Source organism: Choloepus didactylus, chromosome 2, assembly GCF_015220235.1.
Source record: "Choloepus didactylus isolate mChoDid1 chromosome 2, mChoDid1.pri, whole genome shotgun sequence".
NCBI lineage: Eukaryota > Metazoa > Chordata > Mammalia > Pilosa > Megalonychidae > Choloepus > Choloepus didactylus.
The window spans coordinates 2,875,874-2,900,259 of record NC_051308.1 but is presented as its reverse complement, the minus strand read 5'-3'; the positions used below and the strand labels follow the sequence as shown (position 1 = coordinate 2,900,259).

The window sequence follows — 24,386 nt, the reverse complement described above, 5'->3', positions numbered from 1 at the left end:
TTGAGTAGAACATATAGAGGCTCAATCACCGTCTCTTCAGTCACTCCGTGAAACGTCTCCCAGGAGCTCAATAAATATTTGGTGACTTTCGTCACAGCATAACTGTTGAAAAGAAAGTTGGCTGAGATTGATGGCCACCTCTTCTCTCTAGGTGGGTGGCTGTGCTTGGGAAGGAATGGGAACCATTTCAACGATGGAAGGAGACGCTCTGCCCCGATGACACAATGAAGGAAACGGTGGTTTGAAAAGAATCTAAAAAATTACTCAAAGATGATTATAGGCTGCCACTAAGAAATGAGGAAGGAAGGGCTTTCTTTTCGAGCACAGGGTGTACAGCCCTGAAGTCAGAAATTATTTTATATGGAGGCCAATGACAGTCTGTATGCCTTTGAAATAAAAAAGCAATAATAACTTAAGTACCTGGTATGGCTGACAAAGCACTAAGATGAATTACACGACCCATATGTTAAAAGCAGGCTCCTGACTTTACAACATCTTGCATTTCCTGTTTCTAAAGTCACTGCTATCAAACAGTCCATATGGGTTCTACATACTCTAGGTAGAACAGTGGACATGGTGCATTTAGAGTCTGTTAAGACATGGTGACCTAGAGGGGATCCTGGTAAAGATAGGGAGGGAGACCACGGTGGGGGTAGGGGTGGGAGTGGGGTGGGAGGAGTAGAGCAAACAGTGCCTGCTGCAAAGGCTAAATTGCAAATGAGCAATACAACCTACAAGTCCTGATGTTCTGGGAGAGAGGGAGCTCTGAGCTGGAAGGGCTTCACAGAGGAAGGACAACAGAATTTATGAAATATTCATGATTACACTCAACAAAGCAAATAACTCCATCACAATTTAAAAATTGCACAATTTGCAAATGTCTCTTCTTGATTAGGTATTTGACGAAGTGGGTGAGAAAATCATCCCTTGGTGATCTTCAATTCACAGTCAAGGGTTTTATTTTGCATTCCTCATTCTTTCTCTCATATCCTTCATACCTTAAAGAGTCTAAGCATGACAAGAACATTTTTTTGGTATGCCTATATATAAATTTGGACAGAGCAGGTGGAAATGTATTTAAATACGAAGACTGCAAAGCACCAAAATACACCTTTGTCTTTACTTTCCTTACTCCAGAAAGGTGTGAAAGAGTTTCTAGAAGTAATAGCAGCTTTGGTTTCAGTTGGACTGCTCTCAATTCCTGAGCCCAGCTCTGAGAAAGAATAACCAGGTACTGAGGGCCAACAGAAGTTATGAGTTTAAAAGACTTATCTCCAGTCCCGCTGCTTAGTACTGGAAGACTCCATTCATCCTCAATAATAAACATTACCAAATACTCACCAAATACATAAACATTATTAAATACTCACCAAAGACATATCTGATTTCCTGGGTTAACTTTTGACATGTCACAATGGCCTATATCACACATGGCCTTTTATATTCAGTTACTCTATGAAGTGGGAAACAATTGCGACTGTTAATTTTTTATGTCAAAAAAAATATCACTCACTGCTCCAAGGAGTAACGAACTAATGCATGAAGACCATGTTCTAGTTTTATTTAAAATCTCTCTCCTGGTAGCTAAAAGTAAAAGCTTAAAAACCTGTCCATCCTAAGATATATTTATTGAGTTTTTACTTTGCAACTGTTTACTCTACCATGAACTAGGGCACGATAGATTAAAAGATTTTGTTTAAAATATTGATCTATGGACCTGGCCTTTAAAATAAAATACCACCCTAAGAGTTCCTTCACATTTTAATGATTGAAAGTAAAAAATACCAGAAGATTGAAAAATACCCAAAGGAATTTGTGAGCAGGTTAGAAATTAAGGTATATTTAAAAGAGAAGAAAATAGAAGAGAACCAAAACAGACCAGGACCCTGTGGTGTTAGCTGAGTCCTTTGTCACCTTGGAAGGTGCTGAATATTGGTGGATTGGGAGGGTGTGTGGGTGGAAAATGTCCCATTTACAGTCTGGGCAATGCGTTTCCCACCCACTGGGCCTCTTCATTAGTGGGGTTCCTTGGAGTCCACTCACCACCCTCCCTGTGGCTCTGTTTTCTCATCTATAAACAAGGGAGCAGAATCAGGTGATCAATTTTTGAAATAACATGATTCCAACTTCTTATTGAATGTCTAGGTTTTCCAAATGCTGATACCCTTGGCAGTTTCAAACACACAACAGCTTTCTGAATTATGGATACCTGGTTAAATAACTAACCTGCCACTTCATAAGGAATACTTAACAGACTGCTTTAAAAATAATGTCTTGGCTTGTTTCTTGAATACAGTCAGTTAGGCTGAAAAGTATGGTCAGAAGTCAGTGTCAGAGCGAAGTGAATTAGAACATATAGTTTTTGCACCTCTTAAAAGTGGTTAACCATAGGTTGGAGCAAGCTAGAAAAATTTTCTAAGGAGACTTAGAAAAATACCTGGCACCTATAGGTTCTCCATGCATGTTTGTTGAAAGGAAAATCTGGTTGCAATTTCTGTTTAGGAAACATTCAGGGCTGTGGGTCAGATGAAGCAATTTGAGGGGCAGAACTGCTCAGAAGGCTCCTGAGAGTTTATGACTTCTGGGCTCAGACTTGCTGCTAGCTTTGTGCTTCTCTTGTTGGTTAATCATAAGCAAGACCAAAGAGTTTCCTTCTAAATAAGTATCATTAAGAAGTCCAAGGTCTAGGAAGAATAAAGAATGACGTCCAGGTATTTAAAAAAAAAATTTCATTCCAATGAAAACTTATTCCAGAAAAGGCCACAATAACCTTTGAAATTAAGATAATAGGGGAGATAACATTTTTGTCACTAGTTCTACTGCTGCCTCAAACCAACAGTGACAAGACAGAAATTAAAAGTAATTAATGGGGAAACCCAGAAGCTATTTTTACCATTTCCCATACCAAAGGGAATGAAATGATATGATTCAGACCAAAATTTGCCATAAGCAAGTAAACCTTTTCTATTTTACTCTACAAACTCAGATGCCACAGAACAAGAATTATACCTTAACACAAAACCTTTGGATGGAAAAGAATGTGGCTATAACTATCTTTTACTGTGTGGCATTTAAGGAAAGGAAAACAAACCTCCCACAAGCGAGTTGGCGGTAATTTATAATAACCCGAGAAGAAAAACAGACTTTAGATCTGTCAATTCTGTTTGAACTGGGAGGGGGGAAGGAGCTCATACACTCAACGTCATCTTCCTGAACCCCTTGAAAAAGATCCTACAGGTATATCAAAATGTCACAAACATACCCTGTGTCCGAGTTCCATCTGGGCTCCGTGGACTGAGCAGTTTTGACTCGGCTCTTCGAGGGGAGCTGCGGCTCCTCCAGCCCCTGGCCAGAGCCCCCACCATGCCTGCTGACAGCCTGCTCCCCCAGGCCCTGCTGGGGGTGGGGGGTGGGGGGACACCCTGTCAGGCCACCAGCCAGGAGGCTCCCAGCTCCTGGACGAGGTGTTACACCCCGGCAGGCAGGTTCAGGCAGTCCCTCCCCGGCGTCCTCCACCCACATTCTCACGCTCCCTGTTTGGACCTCCCTTGAGAGCTCAGGTCAAGTTTGGGAGAGGGGACAAGGAAAACCAGAAAACAGCCAAAATAAAAAAGTGGGCTATTGATAGAGTCAACCAACCAAAGAGGACAGTCAGAATTACAGAATTACAAAAGTGCCAATCTCCTTATCAGGGATATATTTTTTTGAGTCTTTGTTTTTTTACATAAGGAAGTCTAATTCTTCAACGTTCAAAAATGACTGTGTATGTGGGGGTGAGGGTGGGGTGTGTACCTATTTCTCTTTTCCCAGCCTCATACTCTCTCCTAAATTGAAACAAATTTCTGGTGACTGTTTTCTTCCAAAGAGGATGTTTCAGCCTACAGAAAGAGAATTTGTGGGCGACATATAAAAAGTATTTCTGATGATTTGGGGGTTCATTTCACAGAATGTGTTATCAGTTTATTGTGGATGAGGAAGGTTGATTAAGCAATTTTGTTTACTAAATAGTCACAATCATGTAAATGTGCAAAGGATTTTTTTTTTTTTTTTAATGAACTGATTGCAATGGCCTAATTCTTTCCCTCTGCTGTTGACTTGGCTGGAGTTTCCTCACACTGAGTAGGCGGTACCCGGGCCTCCCTGCTCACACGTGCCCCCTACTGGTCCAATGCCAGGTGTGCATGGGTTAGAGAATAGTGGCTGCATTAAAGCTGTGGGAGGGGCAAGTAGTTCAGAAAGTTCTGGAATCCCTTGGGTACCTCTACATGTTATATTCATTCAGCCTGGGAGATAAAGACAAAGACTGAATTAATAGTAGGTAGTCTACGAGGTTTTGACATTGTTTACCATCACTGTTGACTTTTATGGATTATGCAGATAGGATGATACATTCCTGATTTCATGATTTTTCTTTCTCCAGATGCACTTTTTTTCATAAGATGAAGGTTGTTATTTTGCAGGAGGCAGGCATTAATCTTTTCTCCTTTATTCCTCAAATTCCCCCAAATTGATTATAATATTTTTAAAAGCCTGATGGAAAGGAACAGTGTTATAAATACCCATTTTGCACATTCATTTGGTTGACATTTCCCCCTTCTAATTTGTTCATTATCTTGACACTTCAAAAAAATGTAGAAAAACTTTGGTATCATTGTGGATGGAGGGAAAAAAGAAACAGAGCATTGGAATTTCAAACGGCATGAGGGTGGGAAGCACTTGGCTCTCCTGTCCTGGTGGCCCGGCTCGGGGAGGGGTTTGGAGTGTGCCAAGGGGCCGAGCGGGCCGCCATGGGGGCAGCCCGCATTTGCTCGGTGGCACAGTCCTTCCCTCCTCACGCTGTGCCTCGCCTTCCTCACTGGAGTGGGGTTTCCTTCTTCCACAAAGGCTGGCTGGACCTGCCTTCTACTGGGGACACTCACTGTGGGAGGGGGTGGCACCGTGGGAAGGGGCCCAGGGAGCCAGCCACGCAGCCAGGGTCCAGAAGAGACGGATCAAGGTGTGATCTTGAGGGATGGTTCAGCGTGGCTCGTCAGGGGGACTGGACCACGTGGCAGGAAGACGGTGGGTGCATTTACCTTGAATGATCACTCTTAGGATCTTTGTGAACTGGGTTTAGGAGACAGAATGGGCTTAGGATGAGTCGTGGTGAGGATTCTAGGAGAGGCTCTGTCAAGACAAGCAGAAGCAGAAGCCGCCTTTGCCCCATCCCAGGGTGGGTTGACAGAGAAGGCAGTGATGCTAAAAGCAAAGGATTTGCTATTACAAATATAAAGATGTACTGACACCCTCCAAATGGAGCTATCCTCAAGACCTTGATCATGACTGCCACTGGAGATCCCAAATCCCCATAAACAGCAGATATCCCTCCCAGCAGGCTAATCTGGAGGCTCAAGGTCAGGCACGAGGAAGTCATCGCCCCTGAACAATTGCCCCAATTCAGGCCTTAAGAACCCTGCCCAGCAACCAGCAGCCACCAGAAGTGATACGCAGGGCTATGAGAAAGCGCAGAAAGGGAGCTGGCTGGTACTTAAAATAAAATCCCCCAAACTGCACACCTGAATTTTTCAGGCAGGTCCTTCGTCCTTTGTGTTTCCGCAGTTCCCACGCACACAATCCCAGCCCATCTTACCCTGCTCACATTCTCTTCTAATTATCTGCTTAGGTTTGTCTCACTCAACCAGTTATTTGCAAACCTCCCTGGGCAGCAGAAGTTCCTTACAAAATGCAGGTTCCCAGGGCTCACCCCAAAATGACAGCCCTACTGGATCTAAGAGCCTGCCCTCTATACAGCTCCCCACATTTTCTTACATTGCTAGCCTGAAATTCATCCTAGCACAAGAAAACTTACCTATTATGGAATTCATCCCAGCAAACCAACCTACTAGATAGACTGTGAGCTTCTTGAAATTGGGGACCACAATCCTGAGTGTCTTTGAATCCAGGACAGGGAGCGTTCCCAGCACACAGTCCGTTGAATGAAGAGACTCAACACTGAGGCCAGGGGCCTCGCCACATCTACCCCTTCCCTACGTGTCCGTCACACATCCTGATGCTCTTGTCCTCCACATAGCCTCCTCACCTGCAGCCACCCCCACCAACGCCTGGGCAGCCGCCAACCTCTCAGAACCTTGCCTCCGTGTCCCTTCTCCATCCAAGGCTACCTCAGTCTCACCCTTGTTCACTCGCTGGTGACATTTGGGTCCAGCACATGATTTGTCAAGGCTGCTCATTTCCTGCCCCTCCCATCCCACAACGAATGGCACCACCCTTGCTTGGGTTTTAGGACTTGTGGTAGGTGGACACTCAGTATCCAAGGATTTCTCCCACAGGAAGCTAAGCAGGGGCCACGGGTGCTATGGGAAACACGGCAAGGAAGGGGAAAAATGGTCACGTCCTGCCAGCGCAGGTCAACCCCACCCTTCCCAGCTCATGTAAATCCACTTTCTTCAAGACACCCACTGTAAGTGAACCGTGTCCTTGCACCAAGAGGCCGCGGGAAACGGCTCCACAGAGAGCTCACGAGGTCATTTCCCCCCAACTCTGCCTTACTGTAAGACGCCCTCTCCCCTCCTCCCATGACTGAGGAAGGAAATACACCATTTATTAGGCAGGATGTCTGGAGAACCAGAATCATTCCAACGTCTTCTTAGAGGCCAGTGTAGTTCCTAATACGTTTAGTTTGTACACATTTGCTGATGTTTCCTACAGCCGCTCTGAATTACCAACTATTCCCCAAATTTCTTAAACACTGTCCCAGTCCAGCCCTAATAGAGCAAGAGGCCGAATGGGGCCATTTGCTTCTTTCTACAAAGAACCTAAGATACTCGTGGTTGCACAGAGGGCACCTAGCAAACGCTTGTGGGATGAATGCTTGTCACGCTGTGATGACATGGTTGTCAACCATTAACATGCACAGTAAACCCTCAGAATTAAGTATGGCTTCCAGCTCTGTAGCAAATATTTGACCTCCTAATGCTATTCAGGAAGGAGTTGTTGGGGTGGAGGGTGGAACTAATGCCTTCTTCTAGCTGGGTGGTGTTCCGTGAGCTCCTGGCCTCTCTCCAATCCCTCTCAAACACTCCTCCAGGGGCGGGCACCAGGAAATTAGGAGGGAACCAGGCACGCACCACCTGGCCACGCTTGTCCGTTCTTTTGGCTGTGTGCTGCCCCTGGTTAGCAAACATTCGGCTTAACTTATCAACACCCTACGTTTGATGTGGGACATGAGTATTGCCCTGCAGCAGGACGGCTTGCCCAGCTCAGCCCACTGGATAGGAAGGCTTCCACCTCTGGGTTCAGTATTTGGAAGCTGTTATGGATTGAACTGTGGCCACCACCCCAAGCCATGTACAAGTCCTTTGCTCCAGTCCTGTGGATGTGAACACATCTGTAAATAGTATCTCTGATGATGTTATTAGTTAAGGTGAGGCCTAATTGAATCAGGGTGGGCCTTGATGCAGTATGATGGGAGACCTTATAAGCAGAGGGAATTTGGACACAGACAGGAGAAGACAGACAGGGAAGGATGGCCACATGACAAAAGACAAAGATGGAATTATGGACTACCAGCAAGCTGGCACCAGCATGCTACAGACTTTTGAGGAAGCATGGCTCTGCTGATACCTGGATTTTGGACTTCTAGCCTCCGAAACTATAAGACAATAAGTTCCTGTTGTTTAAGCCAACTAGTCTGTGACAAACTAAGACAGAAGCACACCTGCCCACAGATATAAGATGCAATCCCTAATGTCAGCCTTACTCCTTTGCTTTAATGCCTACACTGATTCAGAACCTGGGTAGGTCTTTACCATCCTTCCCACAAGCCCCAATATCTGGCAGACTGGCTTATGGGAAGCAAAACAAGCCTGAAGATGATGCTTCTGGCAGATGTGGGGCTAAGTGCACGCCATTTGCTTTTACTTTGGCGATCCAAGCCTGATGTTCCGAGCCACCATTAGTTTTGCAGTCAGGCAGGTTGGCGGCTTTCACTGAGGCCTGATGCTGGCTTTGAGCCCTGTAAGTGTGCAGTGTTCACTCTGGCAGCTGCCTCTGCTTACGATGCCTTTGCCCTCAGGTGCATCAGGCCTCACCCTCAGGGCTCAGGCCCTATGCAAGCAGACAGGCTCCCACTGGGTGCCCTTGACTTACCCAGGTGCAGGATTCCCTAACAGGTGGACAGAGGCAAAGTGCCAACTGTAGGAGGAGAGTCTTTGTGGTCACAGGATTTTTAGACATTAGGGGTGGAACAACACAGCTGGCTTTCACCTGCAAGGTAGTGTGTTTCCTCTATACACTGCAGAGTGAGGCTACAGGTGTAAAATATTGTTGCCAGTCCTCACCAGGCAGTCCTTGATTGGGTTCCAATTTCCATTCTGCGTCCAAGGCCACGAGGAAACTGAGGAAGGGCAAAACTTGGATTCCAGTGACTCATCCACAGGTTCAAAAGTCACACTGTACCATGGGGCCTTATCTTGGCTACAGGTTGTTTCATTCTCTCCCTCAGATACCACTGAGGTTTCCTCTGGATTGGGCAGTGGCCTCTGGATCAAACAAAGTACAGCATTTGGGGAAGATAATTGGGCCTCAGCTAACTGCTCCAGGGGCTGGGACATAAACTTGTTTTCTAAATTTGGAGGGTATAGAGTCATCTGCATATACAAAGCTCTCCATCTGAAGAACATTGAGGAAATTTTACATTTCCTAAAAAGAAAAATGAAAAAAAAAATGACTCTGTTGTCATTTCTTTTCTTGAAGTGATAAACACAAGCTAGGCTGAAGTATTCCAAACTGGATATTGTGCAAACATCAACCAAGCTCTATCCCAACTCCCATGTGCCATATAAATGGTCTTCCCCATTGTAGGAGGGACAGATGGAAGAGAAGCAGGGAAAGTACCAACATGTTTGTGGTTTCCATTAATACAAAATCAACCCTGATGAATTTATGTGGAAAAGTTCATGTAGAACTTGGATTCTGATCTCTGCTCTAGGCAAGCAGGTCTTGCTCTCTGAAGATGTTTGTTAGCTGCCAAGTACATCTCCTCTCTATCCGCCATCACAGTGGGTAAATGTGCATAGAACCTTAAGAAGATTTTCCCTTGACTCTTCCTGTGTCCTCTCTTGGCTATAGCACTTTCCTTCCCTTCAAAGATAAAAATCACAAATGGATTATATGCACTCACCATCTTTGTTTCTTTCCCCAACTCACTCCAATCTGATTTTCTCCCCACCTTCCTTCTCCACCCCTCCAGCCCCTCTCCCCGCCACCAAAAAGGTCTCTGTATCATAACGCTGCCCATTGCAGCAGGTGCTTCTCAGTCTCCGTTTCATGCAGACCTTGTGGTCATGCCCTTCTTCTTGAAGCCCCGTCCTCCCTTGGGGATCATGAGCCCTTGTTATCCCAGCTTTCCTCCTACCAACATGGGCACCCCTTTTCCGTCTCATCTATACCTTCAGGCTAAACATCTGAGCTCCAGGCCAGTATATCTGCTGCTTATTTGATATATCAGTTTTGACAGTTCACAGGAAGCTCAAATGCAGTACACTCAAAATGAAACTCCATCTTCCTCCCAAACCTGATCCTCTTCCCAAGAAACACCGTACCACCCCTTGTGGTTCTGCCAGCCAGAAATGCTGGAGCCATCACCTCCACCTTTCCTCGCTCCCTCCAGATGGTCAAATCATAACACCCCCAGTCAATTTTACTTTTTAACTCTCCCTCTCCCAAATGTCACTCCGTTTTCTCCATCTCCACCCTGATCATCTTTACTGGCACTAGCGCAATATTCTCCTACACGTTCTTCTGGGATCCACTGGGTAGCGTTGGTCTTTTTAGTGCAAAGCTGATGTCGCCCATCCATACCCCATCAATTGAAAACTCTTCCAAGGCCTTTCATTTCATCTAGGATAGGGATCAAAATCTTTCAAAGGCCCCAATCCTTGCTTCCTGGCCAACCTCACTGGCCCTCTCTTCTGTCCCACCCCAAGGCCCCAGGCTCATGATCCCTCTTCAAGTTCCTCCAGGGTCTCTCCCGCCACAGCACTGCATGTTGTTCTTCTGTCATGAACAACCACCTACCGCAGCTACTACTGATCTCTCCACATTGGTTCATTCGTTACCTCCTCAGGACGATGCCAGTACTTTCTCCTTTCTTGCACTTATAATTTGCAATGAATATTTGGTTTATAGTCATCTCCCCTACTAGTCTAGTTTATGATATTGACATGGGTGGAGGCCATCAAATTCCCAGAGTCCAGAATAGTGCCTGGCACTATTAGATGAATGAGTTAACAATTTTAGTAAAGTAAACTGGGGACTCTGGAACATTTCATTTGTACGATATTTCTATCATAGCTGTTATAATTTTAAAACAACATAATATTGGCTATAATTAGGCACTAATTCTGGTAAAGAAAGCAGCCCGTAAGAATAAAATCATTCCCATGGGAAAACGTGATCTGCTTCACAACACCCACTTTATTTTCTGGAACCTTCAAAGAGAGCTCTGTGGTGGAAGTGGGGCTGCCTCTATTTATCTCCTATTTAGATTTAATATTCATATCTTCTCTGTCCCTGGAAGTGCTAGGTTGCTGAACACAGCCATAAAGCTCAAGAACTTTAACAAATAACTACATAGCTCTTTGCAGCTTCATATTCATCAGGAGATTAAAACCTAAGTTAAAAGATATTTTAAAATGTTAAACTTGCACTTCATTAAACACACAGCAACTCAGAAGTTAAGTTAAGGTGAAGGAACCTTCTTGCGCCAAACCCTTAAAATACTGCAAAAATTATTTCCCAAAATTTATTTTCTCCTCTGTATCAAAGAAAGACAAGGCTTCATCACATCAGTATGGCACTTTCACTTACATACATAATTTTAATAAGAGCTTATTTTTCATATTGATTTCATACAAAAATTATTCATTGATATTTCTTCCTTTATTTTTTCAGGGATTTATTATTTATATTCTTGGAGATGATAGGTGATGCGTTTAGATGGGTTTCTAGCTTATAATTAATTTCTGTTGAGACTTCAGGCTTCAAAAACTGCAATATCAATTAGTACCTAAGACAGTAAAACCCAGATTGTCTAACTATATTTTAAAAGGGACCTAGAAATGTTTTTGTCTCCAGTTCACACACTCTTCATTTGCTCATGGGTGGTTAGAACAGATTCCCAACATCTCCACATTTGGCAGTTGAAAACAATGATCTGCTTTAGCAAAGCCTTTGTTACTTGTAATGCCACCCTGAAATTTGAACTCTATTTTAGAATTCTGCATTAGATTGGTGCAGAACCTTAAACCAGAGAACATGCCAACATTTCTCTCTCTCTCTTTCAAAAGAGTATGTGGGTTAATTACAAGGCGCTGATTGATCTGGATTAGGCTTTATCCCTTTGCCTGCACAACTTTAATTCCTACCATTTACATCAATTAGATTGGGTTGAGATGGGGTAATTCAGGCTGAACCTAATATAAAAACTGCTATTTACTAGGGTATCTGAAGTTAACATGGATCGTTAGGAAATAATTCCTGTTTATTCATGGAGAGTTATTGATGGTGTAAGCAGTTAAATTTCTCCATGCTCACTTTATAGAATTATGAAAGCTGGTTCAGGCGATGCTGAATTTAGGTGTTTATTGGAAGGAGCTTTAAAATACTTGATTACAAAAAGTGGAGGAACATATTCACTCTTTGTGCCCTGCTTTGCCTTCAGACACCAAACAATACTCATGTCAGCTCTTAATGGGTCACGAAAACTAATTTATGTGAAAGATAAGGATTGGAAAGACCTTATAAAGCTTCCCTCTTTACTCTTGCTGAAAACATTTGATATTAAACTTTTAAATTAATGAACAGTTGAATAACTGGGTTTTCTAGCTGGTGGCATTTGGGCAATCCCTGGTATAGGATACCCTTAGGCAGGTAAGTCCCTCTTTCCACCTCCAAGGCTCTACACTTCTCACTGATGCCACTGAAGCCACCTCATCCCCTCTTTCTTCTTCTGTTGCTTTTGTTGAAGACTCTCAAATCTGGGAGCCCCAGAAACCTGCTGTAGCTTCTGCAGCCAGCAAGAAAGTGATCATAGAAATGCCGTTCTAAAGACAATTTTAAATGTGGTAGCTGCTACTGTTAATAAAATAGTACAAAAGATAGTACTACAATTCATCATAGCTGACTGTAAGCAGGCGAACACATTTTGCCTGCAGTTAAACAGAAAGCAGACTGTTCAGACATCAGATTTCAGAATTAGAATTTCTTTCCCAATACACACAGCATTGTACATGAGGGGCGTGTGGCCAGGCGCTGTGGGGAATGTAGCTGGATGCCCGGCCCACTCCCGTGTCTGCATGTGTCAGGAAGGGGTGCTGCACCAGGGAACTCTCCCTGAAGGAGATGATGAATGAACTGAGTCCAGACATCAGTTGGATGCTGCCCGATGGGGTGAGGAGCAAGAACGGTCATTTCAGGCAGAGGGGGCGCCAGGCACAAAGGCTGTGACGCCTACAGGGCTGCAGGCGATGCAGTAAGGTAGAAACCGTGGTGTGTGCGTGTAAGTGTGTGAGGGTGTGCCTATGAATGAGAGTGTGTGGGCCTATGGGTAAGGGTGTGTGGGTGTATGCACGTGTGAGGGTGTGCGTGAAGGTGTTTGAGGGCATGCATGAATGTGTGTACATGTGTGCCTGTGAGTGAATGTGCATGTGACTGTGTGACAATGTGTGTGAGTATGTACATGTGTGCATAGGAGGTGTGAGAAAGAGGAGAAACAGGAAACAAGATTACATATAGAGTCAAGCAGGAACCAGGCCTGGAAGGGCCTTATATATCCTAGCAAAGAGTTTGGCTTTGTCCTGGGGCCAGGAGAAGGCTTTGAAAGGTTTAAAATTGATATGTACCATGTGCTTTGGAAAGAAGACTCTCAATGAAGTTGAAAAACAGATTGAGGGGAGTAAGAATGCAAATAGGAGATCTGCTAGGGAACAGATGATGGGGACAAGGGAGCAAGAAGGGGTCGAGGCCAGGAACCCACCCCGCTTTGGGCTGGCATTACCACTCGCTGATGGGGGAGGTGGTTGTAGAAGAGCAGAGGTGTTTGGTTATGGGGTGGTGGGTAGATAACAATGATTCTCCATCTTGGGACATTTAGGCCACTGCCAAGTATTTCTTTCCTTTATAATCAATCCTATGAAATCATTTTTGAACATGTCATGTTTTCTTGCCTTTAGAAATGCACCCCTTCAGACTCAATAAGGTTGGTCTCCTGACACCCTCGAGATGAATTTCCAGGAAAAACGCTGCAGGCTCAAAGGGTCAGACTTAAATGATTCTTGGTAGATACTGCCAGCTTTTCTCCAAAAAGACTCAATCAATTTACACTTTCAGCAATAATGCATGGGTGTGCATTTTCCCCACCACCTGTCCACTGTTGGCCTTTGAGCTTTGTTCATTAAGTCAGCGTAAAGTGTTGTTTTCATTTTTAAGTTTACTGATGTTGAGTGTACTTTCAGATTTGGTTTCCTATTTGTTTTCTTTTGTGTGAAATAGCTGTTTGTATCCTTGGACCACTTATCCAATTAGAATCTGCTATTGTGCTCACATTTATATAAATTCCTATGTGTGTCTATGTATATATGCTATCAGGACTCTAAGTTTTATGTGTATATTTTCCCATTTTGTTGCTTTTATTCTGGTTTAGTTTTTTTTTTTTTTTTTAATTCAGTTTTATTGAAATATATTCACAAACCATACAGTCATCCATGGTATACAATCAACTGTTCACAGTATGATCATATAGTTATGCGTTCATCACCACAATCTATTTCTGAACATTTTCCTTACATTAGAAAGAATCAGAATAAGAATAAAAAATAAAAGTGAAAAGAGAATACCCAAACCATCCCCCCATCCCACCCTATTTGTCATTTAGTTTTTACTCCCATTTTTCTACTGATTTTTTTTCAATTTTTTAACTTTGTTTATCAAAAAATTAAAAACAAACAGGCAAACAACAACCAAAAAAAAAACCCCACAACATTTCAAACAAAGCAATGGATTAAGGAAAACAAATAACCTAAAATAACTACTTTGCTTCCAATATGTTCCTACCATACCCCAAGAAAATTAATAAACCATGTCCAAACAGAGGAGTAAGAAAAACAAATAATCTAAAATAACTACATTGCTTCCAACATGTTCCTACCATACCCCAAGAAAATTAACAACCCCTAAGAAAACAAAGGAATAAGAGAAATAAAAAACCTAAAATAACTCTATTGCTTCCAACATGATCTTACTATATCCAAGAAAGTTTACAAACCATAATCATTCCTGAGCATTCCCATAACATTGAGATTACCCTCCATAGTTTATCTGTTCTTATTAGATTATCATTCCCCCTCCACTAATTGGTATCTCTAGGTCCCCTACATTCTACAGTATAAAACATTGTACATTTTTCACAGAATTCAAATTAGTGGTAACATACAATATCTCTCTTTTTGTGCCTGGCTTATTTTGCTCAGCATTATGTCTTTTTTTTTTTTTTTTTTAATCTTCATTTTATTGACATATATTCATATACCACGCAGTCATACAAAACAAATCGTACTTTCGATTGTTCACAGTACCATTACATAGTTGTACATTCATCACCCAAATCAATCCCTGACACCTTCATTAGCACACACACAAGAATAACAAGAATAATAATTAGAGTGAAAAAGAGCAATTGAAGTAAAAAAGAACACTGGGTACCTTTGTCTGTTTGTTTCCTTCCCCTATTTTTCTACTCATCCATCCATAAACTAGACAAAGTGGAGTGTGGTCCTTATGGCTTTCCCAATCCCCTTGTCACCCCTCATAAGCTACATTTTTATACAACTGTCTTCGAGATTCATGGGTTCTGGGTTGTAGTTTGATAGTTTCAGGTATCCACCACCAGCTACCCCAATTCTTTAGAACCTAAAAAGGGTTGTCTAAAGTGTGCGTAAGAGTGCCCACCAGAGTGACCTCTCGGCTCCCTTTGGATTCTCTCTGCCACTGATGCTTATTTCATTTCCTTCCACATCCCCCTTGTGGTCAAGAAGATGTTCTCCGTCCCACGATGCCAGGTCTACATTCCTCCCCGGGAGTCACACTCCACGCTGCCAGGGAGATTCACCCCCCTGGGTGTCCGATCCCACGTAGGGGGGAGGGCAGTGATCCCACCTTTCAAGTTGGCTTAGCTAGAGAGACAGGGCCACATCTGAGCAACAAAGAGGCACTCGGGAGGAGGCTCCTAGGCACAACCATAGGGAGGCCTAGCCTCTCCTTTGCAGCAACCGTCTTCCCAAGGGTAAAATCTGTGGTAGAGGGCTCAACCCATCAAACCACCAGTCCCCTATGTCTGTGGTCATGTTAGCACTGGTTTAGTTTTAAAAGGTTTTAAATTTTATATAAATATATGTGTGCATCTTTTCCTTTACAATTTTCTTTGGCTTCAACAATATTTTCTCCTCTATAGCTGAAACTGCTACTCCTAATCTATGCTTCTTTAATTCATCTGGAATCCCTTGTGGTTATATACTATACAGCATGTGGTCTGAATCTTGGACACTTTCCCTTTTGCATTGTATCTTGTGGTTAGTAACTTTATAAAGATTTTAACTTTACTGGGTTTTCTCTCAATTTCATACACTTTATAAATATTTGATCATGATATCTGCAAGAAATATTTGTCATTTCATTTTTGCTATTTATTTCATCCTCTTATATTTAAATAATCCTTGTGCTTATTCTCTCACTAAGAAAAATAAGTTTTACCATTAATGACAAAAGGCCCCAAATAAAACTATCTTAGGAAGGGATAAAAGACTCAAGACCCCCAAATGTATCAGAATTCTGGAAAAATAAAAGATGAGGTTGCTGGAGGAGGATCTCCCCTCTTCCTCCCCCCCCGAAAAATAAGACAAAGAGCAAGAAAAAGGGCAAGAACGTGTGAGTGTATGTGAAAAATGCAGGGGATATACTGCATGGGGTTCAAGGTGGGGACGGTGGAGTCCCACGGATCTGGGCACAAGTCCTCCTTCAGCTACTCTGAGCTGGAGACCTTCTGGCAGGTCCTGAATCTCATGAATTTCCCCAGCTGTGGACCAGAGGGAGAGCGGGTTGAAGGGGACAAGACCTAAAAGGTCAGGGGCTGTGGTTTGGGGCAGATCATCAATGATGCATGGGACACCCACCCAGCCACCCAGCATGCTGCTGATAACCAACCTGGTGCCTGAGGTTATTAATATATTAAATATATAAAACATTATTAAATATTTCCCACCTAGCCCACTACATCATTTGTGCAAAAGTTTTGAGTTTGCCACTACATTTTCAAATACGTGCATGCACTATTTTCTAGGTGTAATCCTGGCATGACACAATTTGCAGTAACGGTGAAGCCAGGTGCCACCAGTGTAGTTCTACGATACTTTATAACAACAGCCTGGAGCCAGCCGATTGTCTGCTCTTCATTTAGGTGGACAGATATAATTCTCAGGCGAGCTTCTAGAACACCCTTCTGGCAAGCTGATTCTGAGAATGGCAGCGGGCAGGAACTTGGACTCTGAAGTCATTCATCCAGTTACATTAGCGTAAAATAGCAATTATCCAAATTCCTAAGCAGACGAGAAGCCGTGCCTAATTGAACTTTCTGGTAACTTCCACCCTTGTTAATTTTTTTTTTCTTCCTAAACTAGGTCATACAAATTCCCACCTCAGTCAGTCAGTACAATGTCCAAACCGCAATTTACCCTTCCTCTGATGACTCAGACTCTCGGTCTGCCTCGGGGTCAACTCTACAAACCAGGAGCGTTAACCAGACCATGGGAAGAGAAAACGGGTGGAGAACCCGGCTTGTTGGAGAACTACATGATTCTTTTTCCCTTAAATAAATTCCTCGCCTCTAAGTACTCTGAGGGTAGGGTGGGGAAAAGACAGCTAGACTTTTTTCTATAAATTGATTAAGGAAAAAAAAAAAAGTTCATTAACGGTTTTGGCTCATCTGAGTTTTACACAACTACAGGTGTAAATACTGCCCTAAATGAGAGCCTAAGTCTAAAAAGTGTCCTTGAATACCTTTACACCTCCGAAAGAGCATCGCGTATTGACAGGCAGAAGAAAATCTACTTTGCCTGCCAGGATATTCAGCTAAATCCTAGGATCAGGATGGGGGCTGGATGAGCTACAGCTCTGCAAGGCACCAGATGCTTTAAAGTAAAGCAGAGCTAGAAAGAGGGGCACATGCTTCAAGATAAAAAGATCTTTTGACACAATGGAGCACATCTTAATTTTTTTTTTTTTTTTTTTGGAAACTGGTTCTATGATGATTTATCCTTTTAAAGAGGATGCTAGAGGTTAATTTTCTAAGGCATAGGACTGCGGACAAATCCTCAAATTCTATTTCCAAACTTCAATGATACAATCACAAATAGAGCATTCAAACTGCACATCAAATAGTCTCACTTTCTGGCAGGAGACGAAAAAATCAGTTTAAACGTTTGAAGCAGGCAGTTGTTTAGACAATGCAACCAACCATGACTGCCAAACACAATAATTAAATGCTTTAACAAGTGGGAAATCATGCCAGAATATGTAATTTGAGGGGGGAAATAAGCAGAGAGTTGGTATGGAGCAGAAAATGCTGAATTATTTATTGCATGCTGCTCCGAGGTGGATGCTCATGACGTGAGTCTACCTGCAGAAACGCTAAAAGAGAATGAAAGTTTCAGAAGGAGGGGCCAGGAATTTTATTTAAATCTTATCTTTCTTTGTATCTATCAACACATGGTGCTCATTCTTTCCACCTGAACTTGAAAGATGAGGATGTCTCACCTTTGTTTCATTGTAAAGCAACCTTTGCGGAAATGAAATTAAACATCTACAAAGAAACAATGAATAATCATGTTTTTTTCTCTTTCCACTCCTTCAATTATCAACTAAAAACATCATACACTTTGGGCTGTGCCTGTATTTCTCTCCTGAAGAGGGGAGAGTAGATTTTTTGAGTCCATGATAAGGGAGTACTTTTGGATCATTTACTTCTATGAAAAGAATTGAAGTTGTTCTGTCTACTCATCTTTAAAAATTCCTTCTAATTCTAAATTCTCTGGTATGATTTTCTGTTATAACAATCAAAGGGAAAATCATGGTACCTCAGATAGCTGAATAGAAAATATTCCTTGAACACTTCTTAAATATTATAAACAATTTAATGCATATATGTAAATAACAATTCAATGTGTACATTTATATATATTAAATAGTTTCTATTAATTTTCTTACATGCACATGTGTCAGAGCAATTTTTTTTTGTATTCTCCTATGTCACCTAAATGCAACTATTGGTGAAAGCATCAATTTAATGTAGTTCTATTGTTACAAGGAGAAACCAATTAGATCTTTTCAAAGGGGTCAACTTCTAAGACAGCTGCAAAACCACCCTTAATTTCACTGTTCTTCTGGATCAAACAGTATAAACGTCAGACGTCCCCCAGGAACTTAAAGGAACAAAGAGAGCAGCAGAGGAGGAAGCAGCAATTGCTTGAATTTGCATAGGACACCAAAGCACCTAGTAGCATTAATTTATTCATATGGACATCCCTGGAAATGCAATGGGGCTTTAATTTTCTCCATGGTAGAGACAACCCAAGCAGAGGCAGTTCTCACACAACTTACAAAAGGTGAGTTAGGTAAGGTGAATATTAAGACTTCTGGTATTATCGTTTCTTCTATTAACCCAAATAGTGGTTCCTTGATGACATCTGTAATTTCTTTAGTACCAGGCAGCAGTATCTTGGCTGGCCTACTGCAGAAGTCTCCAAACGGGTTATGCCTTTTCCACTCTTACATTCTGCAACTCATTCTCCACCCAAAAGCTAGAGGGAACCTTCAAGAAAACTGAACCGTATTATATCACTCCCCTGTAAATTTATGTTCTAAATATAAACTGCATTTAGAACTAAAGCCAAATGCTTTCATATGGCTGCAAGGCCATCCACAATGCATCTCTCCAACCCCACCCGTCGGCCCCACTAGCCCACCCACACTGGCCTCCACGTGCTCTGGCTTCCACTCATTCCACCCAACTTCAGATGGGCCTTCCCTAATCTCCCCGTGCTAGCTAACATCCACTCTCTCAGGACACCCCATTTTTTTCTTTCCTAGCCTTCACCACACTTTGTAACTACGCACTCACTGTGGCTTTCTAAATTACTATTCTCTTTCCACTGCACCAGAATCTAAGCTCCATGCAGGTGTCATTCTATTTTATCTGCTGTCCCCCAGGCACGCAGCACCAGCCGGCCTGTGGAGCCTTCCATAAAGGTCCATACCTTCCATAAAGGGGCACAAAGCCCAGAGAAGTCCTGCCTCTCCCAGGCCTAGGTTCCTGGTCACCTGAACTGGCTCTGCCCTCTGCTTGGTTCAGGAATACCCTAGGATGGCGGAGAAAGAGTCCATGCAAGAGTGAAGATTATGCCCTTTGCATGAGCCAAATGGATGACTTCTATTTGGGGTCAAACAAAAATAGGCCCTTCACTGTGCACACTTAGGTGATCCAAGGTTTCCCGAAAGTTCCTAGGATAAACAGGGAACCCTAGAGTTTTGCTGAATGAACACAAAAATGCAAGAGAATTTTTGTAGTCCTTATTCTAGGGCTGGCATGTTGGCACAACTCCAAGGCCTGTTTGCAGAGGGGTCTGTAACTACTACTTCTTGGGGTGTGCAGGGAGGGCTCTGCAGCTACAGATGGGCCCTGCCTGGCTCCCATTCTGGACTGTTCTTCCAGCTCTCTGCCCTGCCCCTCGGTTGATTCTTTATTATAGCCTGGCACTTATTTTACACATTTCTTAAAAACCATGATTAGTTGGATCACATTCCTCATAAAGTTAATGAAATAAAGGTCAGCGAGAGGTTATAAAAAGAGAACCTACTGAGTCATTTTTTAATTAGGGAAAAACCCAACATACAGAATATTAAAAATGGATTCCTTATTGTTTATTTTATTTGAAAACCAAAGCACATGTGAAAATATTGTACAATCAACATTTTTCTTCTATCGAAATCCATGGGGCCCCTGGGAAAAAAAAATACACTCAATTTCATTGAGGGAGTAGGGGTAAAAATTAATAAAGCCACTGTTTTTCTTAACCACAGAAATAAATTTGTTATCCCAGGAATGGTTTCAAAAGGAAATGAGAAATAGATTTCAAGGTCAAACACGGGTTAGAGCAATGTCAACATGAAGGTAACCTCTGGTAAGACCTGGTTGAATTTTAAGAATCACTCTTCACAGGACCATCCCTGAGATTATTGATACAGTTTAAGTAACTTTGATATTAATTAAGGTGTTGCAAGCAATTTAGATAAAAACTTAATCTCAAAAGAGATTATGACATAAAAAGAGTTTACGACAAAGAGTTTCTTGACTTGATGGGTCAGCTCAGAAGTTAACGCTCCAATTGGATTGAAGTCTTCCAACCCAAGCAGATGTGCTTTCAGGAGTCCAGGTCAGATTTGCTCAGAAGCCATCTCAGAAGGCTCTTTGGCCCCATCCACCCAGGCAGAAGTCAGCTGCTCTTTCTTTCTGCTCCTACTGCATTTTGTATCATAGAAACACAACCCCGCTATCCACACATATACCTTGATGACATCTTCCCTCTCTGTTCGAGGGCTAGCTCTGAGGCAGGAGCCAACTTTCGTCTTTCCCGAATCCACAGTACAGCTGTGCAAATGTCTGAGATCAAAGGTGAGCATCCGTGTTTGTGGAGATCTTGTTTTAGGCCATCCTACTCACAGAAGAGCGTTCAAGTGAAAATGCTTATAAATAATTTAGGGTTAATAATGGCCTTAAGTTCATCACTGTTATAAAATAGAAAGGTTACTGCCAGCTTTAGACACACACACACACACATCTGGGTCGCAATAATTTGGATATCATTTTATATACATTTAAGCTCAAGGAAGACAAACTCTGTTTTGTATTACTTTGCACAAAGTGGAGGGACTAGAGAAAATATGTCTTTTGTATTCCAGAAGATTAAAATATTTTTTCCAGGAACGAATCAAAATTTAAATAAATGAAAAGAAATGTACATTTTTCTGCTGTTACGTTACCCTTGCCCCCAAATAATCAACTTATTTTCAGTGGTTACATAGAAAGCATTTCGATTTTAAAGTCCTTTGTGCTAATGTTTTAGGTTGGGCCTGATTAGAAGCCCCGAATCCTGCTGACTGGAATGCTGAACTCTTACTTGGGCCCCAGCCAGCCAGACTCCATGGAAACGGCTGTGTTCCAACAGATCAAAGGAGAGTTCAGCACTCCAGAATTGCCTCAGACTGCCCAGTAACAGAGACTATGCTAATATGAGGACAGCTTCTCAAATGGACCATTACATTTTATAGTAGAAGAACTCAAACTATCACCCCAGAATCCAGAAGTTAACAAGGGGAACTGTTGGCTCGCAAAGAAAACCATAATTCCTTTCTTGGAACCGGACAACAAGGAGTTGAAAAACTCTCGAGGGCTCCATAAAGAACCAAACCACTTTGCACTTCGTTTAGATGGTGTTCTGGTTGTTTAAGCTCTCATGATAATTGTTTTGTTTTGTTTTGTTTTTTTGCAAACGTTACAGGCCCTTTATGTCTTTCCTTCACCTTACAGGTGTCTTTATGTCAATCAAAGCTTTATGCTTTTCCTTGGCAAGTACAAATAACCTGAGATTCTTATTCAGTTTCATGTAATCACCAAGACACAGCAACACATGGGCACCGGAAGCTTCTCTCACTCTTAGAAAGGCATCACCCTAGAGCAGGTGGCTTAAAACACAGCAACTGGCCTTTTAGAATCCCCAGAAAGACCTATTTGTATACAAGTATTTTAGCCATCCTAGTACACAACTCAATCTGCAAACACTTCTGCTTATTTTCAAATAAACAACTTGAGAAATCTTTTGAAGGAACAAGAAACTCTCTCCAACAATAAGATAGTGTTTTTACTTGTTACTGTCGATGGATTTAAGATCATCTATAATTCTCAAGGAAGGTCAATTCTTCCTGCCACTCCATTTTGTTTGTATCTCTGAATTCAACTTCTCTAAAAGTCCCCCTGCAGCACAGAGGTGTGTGATGAAAATGATATTATATCTTTCCTAGATAATTTTAATGCAAATTCAACTCAGGAAGGTATTCCTACTTGAATTAATAAAATAGATTGCTTAGACACCTCTGTTGCTAATAGGAACAAATAGATTTCTATGAAAAAGGAAAAATTAATATACACAGAGGGAGTTGCCACTGAATTCTGTGCTTCAGATTAGTCTTTTCAAAGATACTTTATAATGTTAGATTCTGTGTAACAAACGAGTTGATTCTACTTCCAACTCCCCACCCCCACCCCAGTTCAGTGTCACATCAAGACAACATGATACTATCTTTTACAAGCTTGCTGGAAGCATGGGACTTGCTCAAACAGATAGTAGAAATAAGCAGCCCTCTTAGTATCAACCATTAGTCAAAGACCAAGTCTCCATAAAACCACAAGGAGAAAACGCTTTTCTCAAAAAGATCATGTCTACAGTAGTACAATATTTAAAAAGACTGGTTGTACTGGTTTGTATATATTATGTCCCCCAGAAAAAGCCATGTTCTTTGATGCAGTCTTGTGCGGGCAGACGTATTGGTGTGGATTAAGTTGGAACCTCTGGATTAGGTTGTTTCCGTGGAGATGTGTCCACCCAACTGTAGGTGGTAACTCTGATTGGATAATTTCCATGGAGGTGTGGCCCCACCCATTCAGCCTGGGCCTTGATTAGTTTACTAGAGCCGTATATAAGAGCTCAAACAGAAGGAGCATGCTGCAACTTACAGAGACATTTTGAAGATGGCTGTTGAAAGCAGAGTTTTGCTGATGCTTTGGAGGTACTAGACCAGAGTTTGCCCTGAAAAGTTGACACAGAGACATTTTGGAGAACACCATTTTGAAACACAAACTGAGAGCAGCTAAGAGTGACATTCTGGAAACCGTCCTGGGAGAAAGCCCTTTTGAAACCAAAACTCTGGAGCAGACGCCAACCACATGCCTTCCCAGCTAACAGAGGTTTTCCGGATACCACTAGCCATCTTCCAGTGAAGGTACCCGATTGTTGATGAATTACCTTGGACATTTTATAGCCTTAAGATTGTAACTGTGTAACCAAATAAACCTCCATTGTAAAAGCCAATCCATTTCTGGTATTTTGCGTAACGGCAGCATTAGCAAACTGGAACACTGGTGTTCAAACATTTTGGGGATGCTAGAAAGTTGAAATCTTACTAGTTAAGTAACCAAAGATGCTAAAGACTCAGTCATAATATATGTTTAAAGAGGCCACATTTTCACAAAATGAGATTTAAATGGTTACCACCTATGATGGTTGGAAGCTGTTATGTACCCCAGAAAAGGCCATGTTCTTTTAATCCATTCCCTGTGGGTGTAGACCTACTGTGGGTAGGACCTTTTGATTAGGTTATTTCAATTAAGACATGGCCTACCCCATTCAAGGTGGGTCTTAACCCCCTTACTGGAGTCCTTTAAAAGAGGATAAAGAACACACAGAAAAACCCCAGAGAGCTTGGAGAAGCCCCAGAGAAACTGAGAGATGAAATTAAGAGAAGTTTATAGAGAAAAGCCCCCAGAGAAGCTAAAATAGGATCCACAGAAGCTCAGAGAGAAAGCCACAGGAACCAGAAGCCGAAAGCAATGAAACCTGGGAGTAAAGGACCAGTAGACACCAGTAATGTGCCTTCCCATGTGACAGAGTTGGCCTGGATGCCAGCAACCTGTTTTCAGAGTCCAGGTATCACCCTGTTGATGCCTTGGGTTAGACATTTTCATCGCCTAAGAACTGAAAATTGTAAGTTAATAAATCACCATTGTAAAAGCCAACTCATTTCTGGTATATTGCATTTCATCAGCTTTAGCAAACCAAAACACCACAGCTGACTCCAAATGGACTAACATAGCAAATAAATTTTTAATAACCCACTTTGCTATTTCTAATCATTAAAAAAAATTATAGAGGACCCCTTTGTGGGGAAAATATATAAAGCATCCTATAAATGCAGGTAGCATGATGGGAACTGTACTAGGTTAGAAGACAAGACATCTTGATTCCAGCTCAGGCTCTGATGCTAACTTGCTGAGCCAATTTGGTGACATCACTAGCTCTCTCTGGGCCTTGTTTTCTCATCAGTAACAGGAGATACTTAAGACTACATCACCTATATAGTCTTTTCCATGCCTAAAATGGATGCTAGGTAGAACTGGACGAGCACAGGGAGTGGCAGTGATGCCAGGAGCTCTGCTTATCTCCCAA

At 42.3% G+C, this 24,386-nt stretch overlaps 1 protein-coding gene across 2 annotated transcripts in view; it reads right to left on the bottom strand.

Moving 5' to 3' along the window:
- PLEKHG1 (pleckstrin homology and RhoGEF domain containing G1) overlaps window positions 1-24,386 on the bottom strand; it is a 229,535-nt gene that overhangs the window by 122,095 nt on the left and 83,054 nt on the right. Inside the window, exon 1 of one of the 2 annotated variants that reach the window (XM_037819406.1) lies at window positions 3,263-3,612. The exons of the other annotated variant lie outside the window; for it this stretch is intronic. Coding sequence (XP_037675334.1) covers window positions 3,263-3,365 — 103 coding nt within the window. The 5' untranslated portion in view covers window positions 3,366-3,612. Of the gene's footprint in view, window positions 1-3,262; window positions 3,613-24,386 lie in introns of those variants that run through there. 2 annotated transcript variants of the gene reach the window in all.